This window comes from Phalacrocorax aristotelis, chromosome 26, assembly GCF_949628215.1.
Source record: "Phalacrocorax aristotelis chromosome 26, bGulAri2.1, whole genome shotgun sequence".
Classification (NCBI taxonomy): domain Eukaryota; kingdom Metazoa; phylum Chordata; class Aves; order Suliformes; family Phalacrocoracidae; genus Phalacrocorax; species Phalacrocorax aristotelis.
Window position 1 is genome coordinate 2,480,359 of NC_134301.1, and position 11,906 is coordinate 2,492,264.

General features: G+C 68.0%; 1 protein-coding gene across 3 annotated transcripts; it reads right to left on the reverse strand.

Moving 5' to 3' along the window:
* Positions 1–313: 313 nt before the first annotated feature.
* On the reverse strand, positions 314–11,528 carry ADCY6 (adenylate cyclase 6). Of its 3 annotated transcripts, none has more exons than XM_075075723.1 (22): positions 11,167–11,528; positions 9,428–10,262; positions 7,692–7,841; positions 7,462–7,583; positions 7,240–7,351; positions 7,045–7,172; positions 6,764–6,868; positions 6,533–6,674; positions 6,328–6,456; positions 5,760–5,785; positions 5,508–5,655; positions 5,241–5,338; positions 5,075–5,162; positions 4,884–5,018; positions 4,656–4,814; positions 3,948–4,123; positions 3,833–3,862; positions 3,207–3,336; positions 2,862–3,125; positions 2,036–2,240; positions 1,201–1,325; positions 314–1,118 (listed from the first exon to the last, which is right to left on the reverse strand). In XM_075075723.1, exons 2-22 carry the CDS (start codon positions 10,259–10,261, stop codon positions 990–992), a joined length of 3,435 nt encoding a protein of 1,144 aa, XP_074931824.1. In that variant the 5' UTR covers position 10,262; positions 11,167–11,528; the 3' UTR covers positions 314–989. The 3 variants fall into 3 exon arrangements, with proteins under 3 accessions (XP_074931824.1, XP_074931821.1, XP_074931822.1); XM_075075720.1 differs by having other exon boundaries at positions 6,764–6,922; positions 11,167–11,527; XM_075075721.1 differs by having other exon boundaries at positions 4,884–5,000; positions 6,764–6,922; positions 11,167–11,526.
* Positions 11,529–11,906: the final 378 nt, after the last annotated feature.

The window sequence follows — 11,906 nt, forward strand, 5'->3', positions numbered from 1 at the left end:
GCGCGCGCGTACGGCTGCGTCACGGGGCGGGGCAAGGAGGAGCTGTTGAGGCGCATGCGCGGTTGGTCGCGCCTGCGCCTTTTGATGCCGGAAGTGTTGTGGGGGAGGGGGGCAGCCGTTATACCTTACACCTGCCGCGACCCCCGCCCAGTCCCGCCACGGACACCCACCTCCACCCCCCGGCTCCGGTTTCCCCGTGGTCCCAGATTCCGGCCCCCGCCTCGGGGGTGGGTACTCCCGGGATCGGCCCCCCCCCCGCCCCCCCCCCCGCCGGGATCGGCGCGTCCCCCCGCCCCACACGTCAGGCCACAGCTCGTATCCAAAGTGAGTTTTATATATAATTTATCTGTACACACGAAGGACAAAGTACCTCAGGTCTGCGCTGGGGGCGGGGGGGGAGAAGGGAAGGACCGGTGCCCTCCCCCCGGGCTGAGCCTCCCCCGCCCCAAAACTGCTTCAAAAAAACAACAAAAAAATAAACCAAAAAAAGTCACTTCATTATTTTTTTGCATTTAAAAGGGGGGGAGCTGCCTTCCCCCCCTCACCGGCAGCCCCTGGGAGGGAGCGGGACCCCCTGGCCAGGACTCCGGGGGGTGCTTTACCTCCACCCCCCCCCACACCCCGGCAGGTGGCACTTCAGCTTGGCACATGGAGAGGGGTGAGGAGACCCCCCCCCACCCCACCCCAGCCCCTTCCCAGGGAGACCCATCTCCCCTCTTTGGCACATGGGGGATTTTGGCAAAGGGGAGGAGGGGGCCGCACCCCAACCCACCCTCTGCAAACACCCTAGTGCAGGGCTGGGAAATGCCCCCCCCGCCAACACACCACCGGGGGGTGGGGGGGGCACAACAGGGGACACCCCTGCCACTACCTCCCTTTTTCCTTTTTTTTTTTTTGTTTTTAAATATGTGGATTTGGGGATTTTTCCTTTTTTGTCTGACCCCGTGCAGGCTGGGGGGCACCGGGGTGGGGGCCGTGGGGGCCCCCCCCTAACTCCCTCCAGGGCCTGCATTGAGGAAGTAGGTGGTCATCTCCCCCTTGCCCTTGACCTTGACCAGCCCCCGGCACTCCAGCACGTAGCCCTTGGCCGCCAGCACCTGGTACAAGTCCGTTGTCACCTGGGGGAGGGGGTGGGGGACACGGGTGAGGGGGGGTTCGGGGGGGGCCTACGTCCCCCCCCTTCCCACCCCCCCAGCTGACCTGGATGCGGTCGGGGACGCCGGTGCTGTCCATGCGGCTGGAGACGTTGACGGTGTTGCCCCAGATGTCGTATTGTGGCTTGCGCGCCCCGATCACCCCCGCCACCACCGGCCCCATGTTCAGGCCTAGTGGGTGGGGGGACAGAGAGTGTCACAAACCCCTCACCCCACGGCCACGGGGGAGGGCATGCGAGGGGAAAAGGGGGGCGCAAAATGGGGTGTGGGCAAAGGGTTTGCTTGTGCAAAGGAGGGGCATGAAGGGGCATGTAAAGGGGTGTGCAAGGGCCAAAAAGTGCCAGGGCTGAGGGGCGTGCAGCGTCAGCACGTGCAAAGGGGTGCATGAAGGCTGCGTGTGCAAAAAGGAAGGGGTGCGCAAAGAGTTTGTGTGTGCCAAGGGGTGTGCGATGGGAAAGGAGGGTGTAACGGGGTGTAGGAGGGCCTACAAGTGCAAGGGCTAAAGGCGCGTGCAACATCAGCGTGTGCAAAGGGGTGTGTGCGGGCTGTGTGTGCAAAAAGGAAGGGGTGTGCAAGGGTTTGCGCGTGCAAAGGGCTGTGCAAGGGCTTGTACACAAAGTGGTCTGCGAAAGCCGCGCGTGCAAAAGGGCAGAGGTGTGCAAGGCTTTGCCTGCACAGAGGGGTGCATGCAGGCTGTGCGTGCAAAGCCGAAGGGGTGTGCGAAGGTCACGCGTGCAAGGCTACGCACCAGGGCCGCGTGTGCAAAAGGGACGAGGCGTGTAAGAGCCAGCAGACATGAAGCCGCATGCAAGGGCCAGGTATGCGCAGGGGCGCGCACGGGGCGGCTGCGGGTGCAAAGGGGCGTGCAAGGGGGCGCTCACCAATCTTCATCTGGAAGTTGTTGAAGGAGTGCTCGTTGATGTACTTCATCTGCTCCATCAGGTGCATGGCGTAGTCGGCCAGCGCCGCGATGTGGCTCCGGCCCTCCCGGTCGTAGGTGGAGGCGTTGAGCCCCGAGGCCGCCATGTAGGTGCTGCCGATCGTCTTGATCTTCTCCAGCTGACGGTACTTCTGCTCGCTGATGATCTGGGGTGGGGATGGAGGGGCAGCGTCACCCCCACCCCACCTCTCCAGGGCCCTGTGCACCCCATCTTCCCGCACCCTGTCCCTGCATGCCCCACACACGCTGCTCCACGGCCTCTGCAGCACCGCAAGCACCCCATCGCTGTGCACCCCATGCACAGTGCTCCACAGCCTCTCTGGGGCCCCACGAACCCCATCTCCTGCACCCTGTCTTCATGTACCCCACCCCACAGCTCCATGCACGCTGCTCCACAGCCTCTCCAGCACCCCATGCACCCCATCTTCCTTGCACCCCATTCCTATGCAACCCATGCACGTAGCTCCACAGCCTGTCCAGCACCCTGAGCACCCCATCCCCTGCACCCCATCCCCACGCACAGTGCTCAGTGGCCTCTCCAGCACCCCATCTTCCCGCACCCCATCCCCATGCAACCCACGCATGCTGCTCCATGGCCCCTCCAGCACCCTGGGCACCCCATCTCCGTGCACCCCACCCTCATGCGTGGTGCTCCAAAGCCCCTCCAGCACCCTGCACCCCCCAGGCACGCTGCCCCATGGCCTCTCCAGCACCCCACGCACCCCATCCCCATATACCCCATCGCACCCCACTCCGCCCTCCAGCACCTCATCGAAGTCGGCGATGATCTCGTTGAGCAGCCGCAGGCACTCGACGCCCTCGTTGTTGGCCTCCAGCTCGACGTAGAACTCGGAGAAGTTGCTGATGGAGGCGAACATGACGGCCACGCACTCGCAGGACTGGTAGTAGAGCTCGTCGTTGCGACGCTCCCGCGCCAGGAAATGCGCCGCCACGTCCTTGGGCAGGATGTTGTGCAGCAGCCGCCGGTTGTACGCCTGCAGCTCCTCCATCTCCTCCTTCTCGCCCGTCGCCTGCATCGCACAGCGCCATGCGGGAGCCGCCCCGGGGTGCCGTGAGGGGGGTCAGCCCCGGCCCCTCGTCCCTGGTCCTACCTGCAGCTTCCAGAGGAAGTCGAGGCGGGCGGTGGACTCGACCTGCTGCGCGTGCAGGTACAGCGCCAGCGCGAAGACGGCCAGGATGACGGGGGTGACGTACCGCAGGGCCACCTTCCCCTCCGCCGGGCTGCGGGCACCCCCCGCCCGCTGAGACGGGATGCCGGACGAGTCCGTGCCCACCCCAGGGACCCCAAACCTGCACCCAGAACCCAAAAATGCACCCCCCCCAAGGGTTCCCCTAGGATTCACCCAACCCTGTAAGATGCACCACCCCAGGGACCCCAAGGCTGCACACACCCCAGGGACGCCAAACCTGCCCCCAGACCCCAAGGATGCACTCACCCAAGGGATCCCCAGAGATTCACCCAACCCCTAAGGTGCACCCACCCAAGGGATCCCCTAAGATGCACCTACTCCAGGGACCCCAAACCTGTGCCCAACCCCGTAAGATGCACCACCCCAGGGACGCCAAGGCTGCACCCACCCCAGGGACCACCTAAGATGTACCCGGGCCCCAGAGCTGCACCCACCCTCACAGCACAAACCCCCAAGAGAATCTCCTGCTGCTGCCCACCCTCACCCCCCTACTCCTATTTCCCTGCTGGTCCCAGTTCCCCACTCACCATTCACCCTGGGTCACGTTGAAGGAGGGCCTGGGGGGAAAGGAGCCGGGGGTTAGCGGGGTGGGGACGCAGCTCCCAGGGTGGGGACCGCAGGGGGGACACGCCGGGCACTCACAGGGCGTTGGCCACCACCAGCAGGTCGGCATTGTCAAAGAGGGTGGCCTGGGGTCCCTCCACCAGCACCAGGTAGGTGGCCTCGATGGCCACCATGAGCAGCAGCTTGCCGATGCTGCTGATGTGCAGGAAGACAGAGCAGGCCAGCAGGCTCAGCACCACGCTGTAGTTGAAGTACTGCGGGAGAGACCGCGGGCATGCACCAGCACCCCGTGGGGACGCCCTGCCGACACCCCACACCCACAGGGACTGTGCACCCATGGGGACCCCCTGCCAGCACTCTGCACCCTCAGGGGCTCTGTCCCAGCACCCATGGAGGACCTTGCACATGTAGAGGCCTAAGCCAGCACCCTGTATCTGCGGGGACCCTGTGCCAGCACCCATGGGGTCACTGTGCCTGAAGGGACCCCATACCAGCACCCTGCACCCTCAGGGACCCAGTGCCAGCATCCTCAGGGACCCTGTGCCAGTGCCTATGCAGGACCTTGCACCCACAGGGACCTATGCCAGCACCCTGCATCTGGGGGGACCCCATGCCAGCACCCTGACGGACACAGCACCCACGGGGACCCCCTGCAAGCATCTTGCATCCTCAGGGACCCTGTGTCAGCACCTAAGGAGGACCTTGCACCTGCGGGGACCCATGCTGGTACCCATACCGAACCCCATCCCAGTGCCCCGCACCCGTGGGAGCCCCACAGCCGCTCACCTCTGGGAAGTCGCAGACCAGCCCATCGCGGTGGCAGGGTCCCATGGGGGTCCCCAGGGAGAAATTGAGGGCCCGGAGCTGGCAGGGTCCCACAGCCTCGGGGGTGACGTTGAGCTCGCGAGCGGCGCAGTCCCGCAGGGCTACCCGGCTGCAGGCGAACTGAGAGGGGAGAGAGGGGTGAGCTGGTACCCCACAGCCCCCCACGCCCCCACGGCCCTGCGCCACTACCATGTTGACGAAGGCGGCGACGAAGACAAGGAGGATGGTGAAGACCCCGATGATGGTGCTGTGGGCACGGGACTGGACAATCTTCTGGGAGAGCTGCTGTAGGGCGGCGGGGAAGAGCTGTGGGGGGAGACAGACCTATCACGCGTGGCCGAGCCCCCCCCAAAACCCCCACCCGTCAGCCCTGTACTCACGGTGACACAGGAGTAGACAGCGCAGACAAAGAGGATGGCAGCGAGGAGGATGAAGATGCCGACGTAGACGCCGAGCATCAGCGGGGAGCTGGGGAGAGAGGTGGCCGTGAGCACCAGGGGGGACAGGCGGCCACGGACTGGGGTTTGGGGGGGCTGCGGCACTCACTGGGGGAAGACCACGATCTGGAGGCAGCAAATGAAGCAGAAGACGAGGAGGGTGCAGGCCACGTAGCCACCAAAGCGGTCGTCCACCTTCTTGGAGTACTGCAGGGAGGAGACAGGTGAGCCGGGCTGGGCCGAGGGGGATGGAGGGGACCCCGGGGGGATGAGATGGAGAGGCCAAGATGGAGGGGACCCCACAGATCAGAGGGGTCAGAAGGTGGGGTGGAGAGGGTGGAGGTGACCGCAGGGGCTGGGACGGAGGGACCCCCACCTTCTTCTCCAGCTCAGACGTCTGGAAGGTGAGCAGGAACTTCTTCACATGGTCCTTGCGGAGCTGGTCGATGCTGCGGGCATCGATGGCCCGGCTCAGGAACTCATCCACCTCATCCTCGGGGTTGAGGGCCTCCTGGGCGCCGCGGCTGGGGGCAGAGGTGGGTCAGGGCCCCCCCAGGCCCCCGACTCTGCCCAGGAAGGGGCTGGCTGTGACCCCCCCACCCCAGCACCCCAGCATGGAGACACTTACTTGTCCTTGCTGGAGTCATCGATGCCCTGGGGAGACACAAGGGAGACAAAGGGTGTCAAGAGACACCGGCGTGGATGGGGGGGACCTTCACAGATGACAAGGACATGGCGCATCCCCCAGGGTAAGCAGGATGGGGGGGATCCCCAAGGGTTCCCCAAGCCTGGCAAGGATGGGGGGCGGGGGAGTCTGCGAAGGGAGGATGGAAGGGTCTGAAGGGCGTCTGACACCAGTAAGGACGGGGGGGGTCCCTAAGAACTGCTGGGGACAGGGGTTATACCTGGGGATCCCATGGGCTGGTGGGGACAGGGGAGACCCCTGAGGGCTGGTGAGGATGGGAGGGACACCCAGGGGATCCCCACGCGTAGGAGGGATCCACCAGGGCTGCTGAGGGCAGAGGGAGACCCGGGGGTTCCCCGAGGCCAGGGGCTGCAGCAGCCAGGAGGAAGCAGGCGAGGGCTGTGGGCAGGGCTGGGGAAGCCCAACAGCAGCCGCGGAAAGGCAGTGAGCCGCCGATACCACTGCGGTGGGGGCCCCCTGTGTGCGATGACACCCCCCCGAGGCCACTCACCATCTGCCGGAAGGCCTTGGAGTCCTTGGTGCGGGAGAAGGAGCGCTCGGGCACCCACCGCGGCACCAGCCCCTCCGTCGAGTTGGCACGAGCCCGCTGCAGCTTGGCCAGGATGGCTTTCTCCTCTTTCTGCGGGGCGACATGGCCGTGAGAGGGGCACCCCTGGGTTCCCCCCCGCCGCCCCAACACATGTCCCCCGACTCACGCGCTTCTGGCTGCAGCCGACGATGAGGAAGGTCTCAATGTTGTGCTCTTTGAGGTAGGCGTTGCGCTCACCCCCGTGGCCCGGCTCCACCTCATAGTCCCCGTTCAGGTACTGCAGCGTCGCCCAGGTGATGTGGATGCGCCTGGGGATGGGGGGGATGAAGGCGCTGAACCCCCTTTGCCCCATCCCCCTCGTCCCAGTCCCCAGCCCAGCACCCCCAGCCCGGCTCACCCAGCTTTGCCACCCGCTTCCATGTGGTTGGCGAGGGTCACGTCGTTGGACCAGACGTCGAACTGCCACTTGCGCAGCCCCAGCACGCCGCAGTGCACGCGCCCGCTGTGGATGCCCACGCGCATGTTCACGTTCACCCCCGTCACCTCGCGAACCAGCCTGCGGACGCCACCGGCACCGTGTCAGCCCAAGGGACTGCGGCACCACGTCCCGGGCCGGTGAGCGCCGGGGATGTGCCAGCACCAGGGACGGGCGCGACCCCCGTGTTCTGCCCCACTCACGAGATGGCCTCGATCATATCGACCCCCATCTCCACGCAGCAGTGCGCGTGGTCCCCGCGCGCCTCCGGCAGCCCCGACACGCAGTAGTAGCAGTCCCCCAGGATCTTGATGCGTAGACAGTGGTTCTCCTGGAGGGACAGCAGGTCAAGGGGGGCTCTGGGACCCCCCCAAGCCCCTCCTGGCCCCACCACTCACCGCCGCCAGCTTGTCGAAGCGAGCAAAGAGCTCGTTGAGCGTCATCACCAGCTCTTGGGCTGTGCACTGTGAGGCCAGGCTGGTGAAGCCCTCGATGTCCGCAAAGAGGATGCTGCCAGGAGGAAGAGCGTGGGTTGAGGAGGGACCACACACACCCCCAGACACCCTCACCTGGTGACACCCCAAACCTTGCCTGCACCCAGCCCGCAGTCCCCGCGGTACCTGACGTTGTCGTGCTTCTGGATGTAGATCTTGTGGAACATCATGTCTTCCTTCTTGGTGTTGATGTCCTCCTTCATCTCCATGGCCACGTGCTGGGGCAGCACCGAGAGCAGCAGGCGCTCCTGCACCCCAACACCACCCTGTCAGCAGGGGGCCGGGGTCCTCATGGACCCCCAAGCCCAGCACGGGAGACCCCACTGCCCCCGGGCTCCCTGGGACCCCCAGCCCACCTGCTGGCGGTTCTCACGCTGGAGGTGCAGGCGTGCCTGGATGTAGCCGCGGGTCTCCTGAAAGGCCTGACGCTGCGACACCTCAGCCGGGTAGTGGGTGCAGACCCCCACCACATTGGTGCAGAGGAAGATCAGGGCATTGGCGCTGAGCTGGTGGGGGAGGTGGGCTCAGTGCGGCCACCCGGGGAACCCCAGCCCCACAGCAAGACCTGGCCAGCTCTGCCACCCTCCTCTGCACCCCAAAACCCTAGCTCTGGTATGGGGGGTGCTGTCAAGAGGAGCAGGGGGGATGCAAGGGGGAACATGATGGGCACTCAAAGCAGGGGGATGTGGGGATGCAGGGACCTGGGGACACAGGGGACCAGGGTGAGGGGGGTGTGGGGAACCTCGGGACATGGGAAACCAGGGCAGGGCGGGCTGCAGGGACATGGGGGACCTGGAGACCCAGAGCCGGGGGACACGGGGCACCTGGGGCTGCAGGAAAGCAGGACATGGGGGATGCAGGGACCTGGGGACCCAGTGTAGGGGGGCAGAAGGGGCCGGGGTCACAGTGGACCGGGGCAGGGTCAACATGGGGGACCTGGGGACGTAGGAAACCAGAGCAGGGGGGACCTGGGGATCCAGGGCAGGGGGGATATGACGATGCAGGGACCCGGGGCAGGGGGGCATATGGGGACGCCGCCAGGCCCCACAGGCCCTCGGGAAGTGGAGGAAGACGGGGGAGGGCCGGGAAGCGGAGATGGCTGCAGCAGGAGCGCTGCGGTTTCCCCCCCTCCCTGTCCCCGTCCCCCAGGACTGAGGCCAGGGCTATTTATAGTGCTACGGCGGGCTGGGAATGGGGGCCTCGCACCCACCCACCGTCCCCATCGCATCCCCCCAGCCTGGGCCCACAGCCCCATCAGTCCCACTCTGCAGGGGTTAACCCCACTCAGGGTGGAGCTTCCCCTCCCGTGACCCCCCCCAAGACCCGCTGGCCTCAGCCCCCCCCGCCTGGCATGGCATTCCTTGCCCTGCACCCCGTGGGGATGGCACATGGCCCTGGCCCCAGCCAGGGAGGGCGAGGGTGACGGGTGGCCCCATGCAAGGGGGGGGGAGCACAGCAAGGCCCTGACAGGGGCTGGGAACACACAGCCCTGGGGATGAGGGGACACCCTCCCCCCCCACGCAGCCCCCCTGTGCATGCACCCCACTGGGAGCACCCGCCACCCTGGCGGGGCAGGACTGGGGACACTGCCAGGGTCCCTGCTGGGTGGCAGCCACTCCCCTGCCCTGGCGCTCTGGCCCTGCATCCCCCCTTGGGGGTTTCCGCTGGCCCCACAACAGGGGCTTTGTGGGTGCCCCCCCCCCCCACGCAGCCCACAATGGCGGGTCTGTGCACAGTTCTGCCGAGACGAGGGGCCCCCTCACCCCCCACAGGCGGCTGCGCCAGCGGAGTGACCCCCTGGCCATGCCGCAAGCAGCACCCCTGGGACACCGGCATGGGACTCCCCGCCGAGACCCCGCTGAACCCCGGTCAGCTGAGGGGCCCCTCCCACATCCAGAATTTTCCATGTACAGAAACATCAAGTGCAAAAAAGCCCAATTTTGCAGAGAGGGACTCAGGGAGCCATCGGTGGGGATGGGGGGGGTCCCAGGGGTCCCACCCAGGGCCTCTCCCACCCCATGCCACAGGCGAGCAGGACCCCCTTGGCACAGCCCCCCCCTCCCCCCCCACTGTGTCTCCCCCTAAGCCCTACCTGCTTCCAGAGGAAGGGGTCGGCGGCGTTGCGGTGCCAGGCGATGGCGAGGTGCAGGGCGGAGAGGAGGATCCCGGCCAGCACGGCCGCCCGCATCCGCACCGGCAGCAGCGTGTAGGTGATGTAGATGAAGAAGACGCTCCACCAGACGCCCTCGGCCGCGCTGCGAGGCGCGACGGCCACCGTCCCCAGCGCCTGCACCCCGGCCAGCAACCCCAGCACCACGTAGCTCACCACCCACATGTAGTCCTGGGGGAAGGCGCTGCGGCTGCACAGCACCATCAGGAGAAAAAAAAGGGCCGTGGCACTCGCCAACACGGTGGCCGCCGGCACGTGTGGGGTGCCGGGCAGGCAGTGGAAGAGCAGCATCACCCCGCAGACCAGCACCAGCACCCCCATCAACACCGTCAGGCTGCTCTGGTTCATCTGGAAGAAGTAGCGCTGGTAAAGCCGCTCCAGTTTCGCAGACTGGAAGCGTTTGGAGCGGAAAACCTGGAGCAGCCGCCGCCAGCACTCGCCGGCCGACGGTCGCCCACCATGGCTCCCGGCCCCCTTCGGCCCCTTGGCTTCGCCATCCTCCAAGCCCAAGTCCACCGATTTGAGCCCCAGGTCGCCCGTGGGCCCCTTCTTGCCGTAGTGGTCTTCCTGCCAGGTGCAGCGCAGCCCCCGGGGGGGCCCCCCGCCCCGCTCCATCTCAGGGTCCTGCAAGCAGCTCATGTAGCGGGGGCCGCAGAGGCCGGCGCGGGGGCGGGTGCCCTTCTTGCCGTTGCGCTCCCCCCATGCCGTCTTCCGCTCGTCCACCTTGGGCACCAGGATGCCGCTGAACCACGACATGCTGCGGGCACCGGGAGGGGGTCAGTACTCAGTTCCCCACCACGACATGCTGCGGGTGCCGGGAGGGGGTCAGTACTCAGTTCCCCACCCCAACACCCCGAGAAGGACCCTGGCGCCCACGGGGGTGCAAGGCAGCATTTTTCCCACCCGGCAGGGACGGGCAGTGAAAGGCCCCGATGTCCCACCCTGGGGGATGTGGACCTCAAGCCCCAGCTCTCCCGCCAGCCCCATGGCCCCTGTGGGAACGGCTGGTGCCCGGTGCCGGTGTCCCGGTGCCCAGTGCTTGGGCCTGCCAAGGCCACACGGAGCCCATCCTCCCCGGGCACAGCGACCTGCAGCAAAGCTGGAACCATCCCGGGCGTCCCGGCTCTGTTTGTCTTGAATGGCGGCCAACGGGCTGCACCGGGCACCGTGGCCCGGGGGCACCGGGGACCAGTCGGGACGTGGCAGCCGGTCCCAGCCCCGGGCAAACGGTGGTGGGGAACAACCGCCAAGGAAGGGCCGGCCCCGGCGGCGGCCGCCTCCCTGCCCGCCCGCTCCGGGCACGGCCCGCGGGGAGCCCCACCGAGCCCGGCCCGTTCAAGCCCGGACCCGCCAGCGCCCTCCCGGCACCGCCCGGGGCAGCCCCGCCGCACCGGCAGCTCCCGCCGCACCGGGCACCGAGCAGCACCCCAAGCGCTGGGCAGCCCCCTCCCCCCGGGGGCCGCCCCGCTCCCGCCGCCCCGGGGCCCAGCCCGGTGTCCCGTCCCGTCCCCCCCACCCCGCCGTTGCAGCGGGACCCGTGCAGCGCCCCGGTCCCGGTCCCGGTCCCGGTCCCCGGTGTGTGTGTGTGTGTGTGTGTGTGTGTGTGTGTGTGTGTGTGCGCGCCCCCCCCCCCGCGCCGCGCCGCGCCCGGCTCCGCTCACCTCCGCCTCCGGCGCCGCCGCCCGCGGGGCCCCGCGCCCCGGCACGGCCCCGCCGCCGCCGCCTGCTCCTACACGGCGGCCGCGCTGCGCCCCCGCCGCCCCATCCCGCGCCCAGGCCGGGTCCCCGGTGGCGACCCCGGTCCCGGCCGCAGCCCCGGCCCCGGCCCCGAGCCCGCCCCGGCCGGTGCCCGCCCCCCCCGCCCGGATCCGCTCCCGGGCGCTCCCGACCGGCGGCCTTAAAGGCGCAGCGGCGGCGGCCCGGTACGGCCCGGTACGGCCCGGTGCGGCGGGGGAGGCGCGGGCGGCGCGCGGGGGCGGCGGGAGCGCGCGCGGGCGGACCGGCACCCCCGGGGCCGCGCGCACACACACGCACACACACACGCACCGCCGCGCTGCACCGACATGGCGGGGACAACGGGGACACGCGCAGCCGGGCCCCCCGCGCGCGCGCACACCCGCACCCCCCCCCCACTGGCGCACCCCCTTGTCTGCACACGCACACGCAACCCCCTCCCCGAGCGTGTCCCTTGCACGCACCCCCATACACACACCCCGATGCCCCACCTTGTACCCCCCCAGCACACATACCTACACACCCCCTTGCACGCGCACATGAGCACACCCCCCCTTGCACACGCATGCAGCCCTGTTGCACACGCACACATATGCCCCTTTGCGTGCGTGTGAACACACGCACACACGTCCCCCTGCACACGCACCCCGTAGGCCCCCCTGGCAGG

Bases quoted from the DNA above. Each gene is read 5' to 3' on its own strand.
- ADCY6 (XM_075075720.1), bottom strand. From the start codon at position 10,261: ATGTCGTGGTTCAGCGGCATCCTGGTGCCCAAGGTGGACGAGCGGAAG. The intron at 7,842-9,427 runs GTAGGGCTTAGG...CTCCCCCACCAG, and splicing joins ACCCCTTCCTCTGGAAGCAG to CTCAGCGCCAATGCCCTGAT. The intron at 7,173-7,239 runs GTGAGTGGTGGG...CTGTCCCTCCAG, and splicing joins GCTTCGACAAGCTGGCGGCG to GAGAACCACTGTCTACGCAT.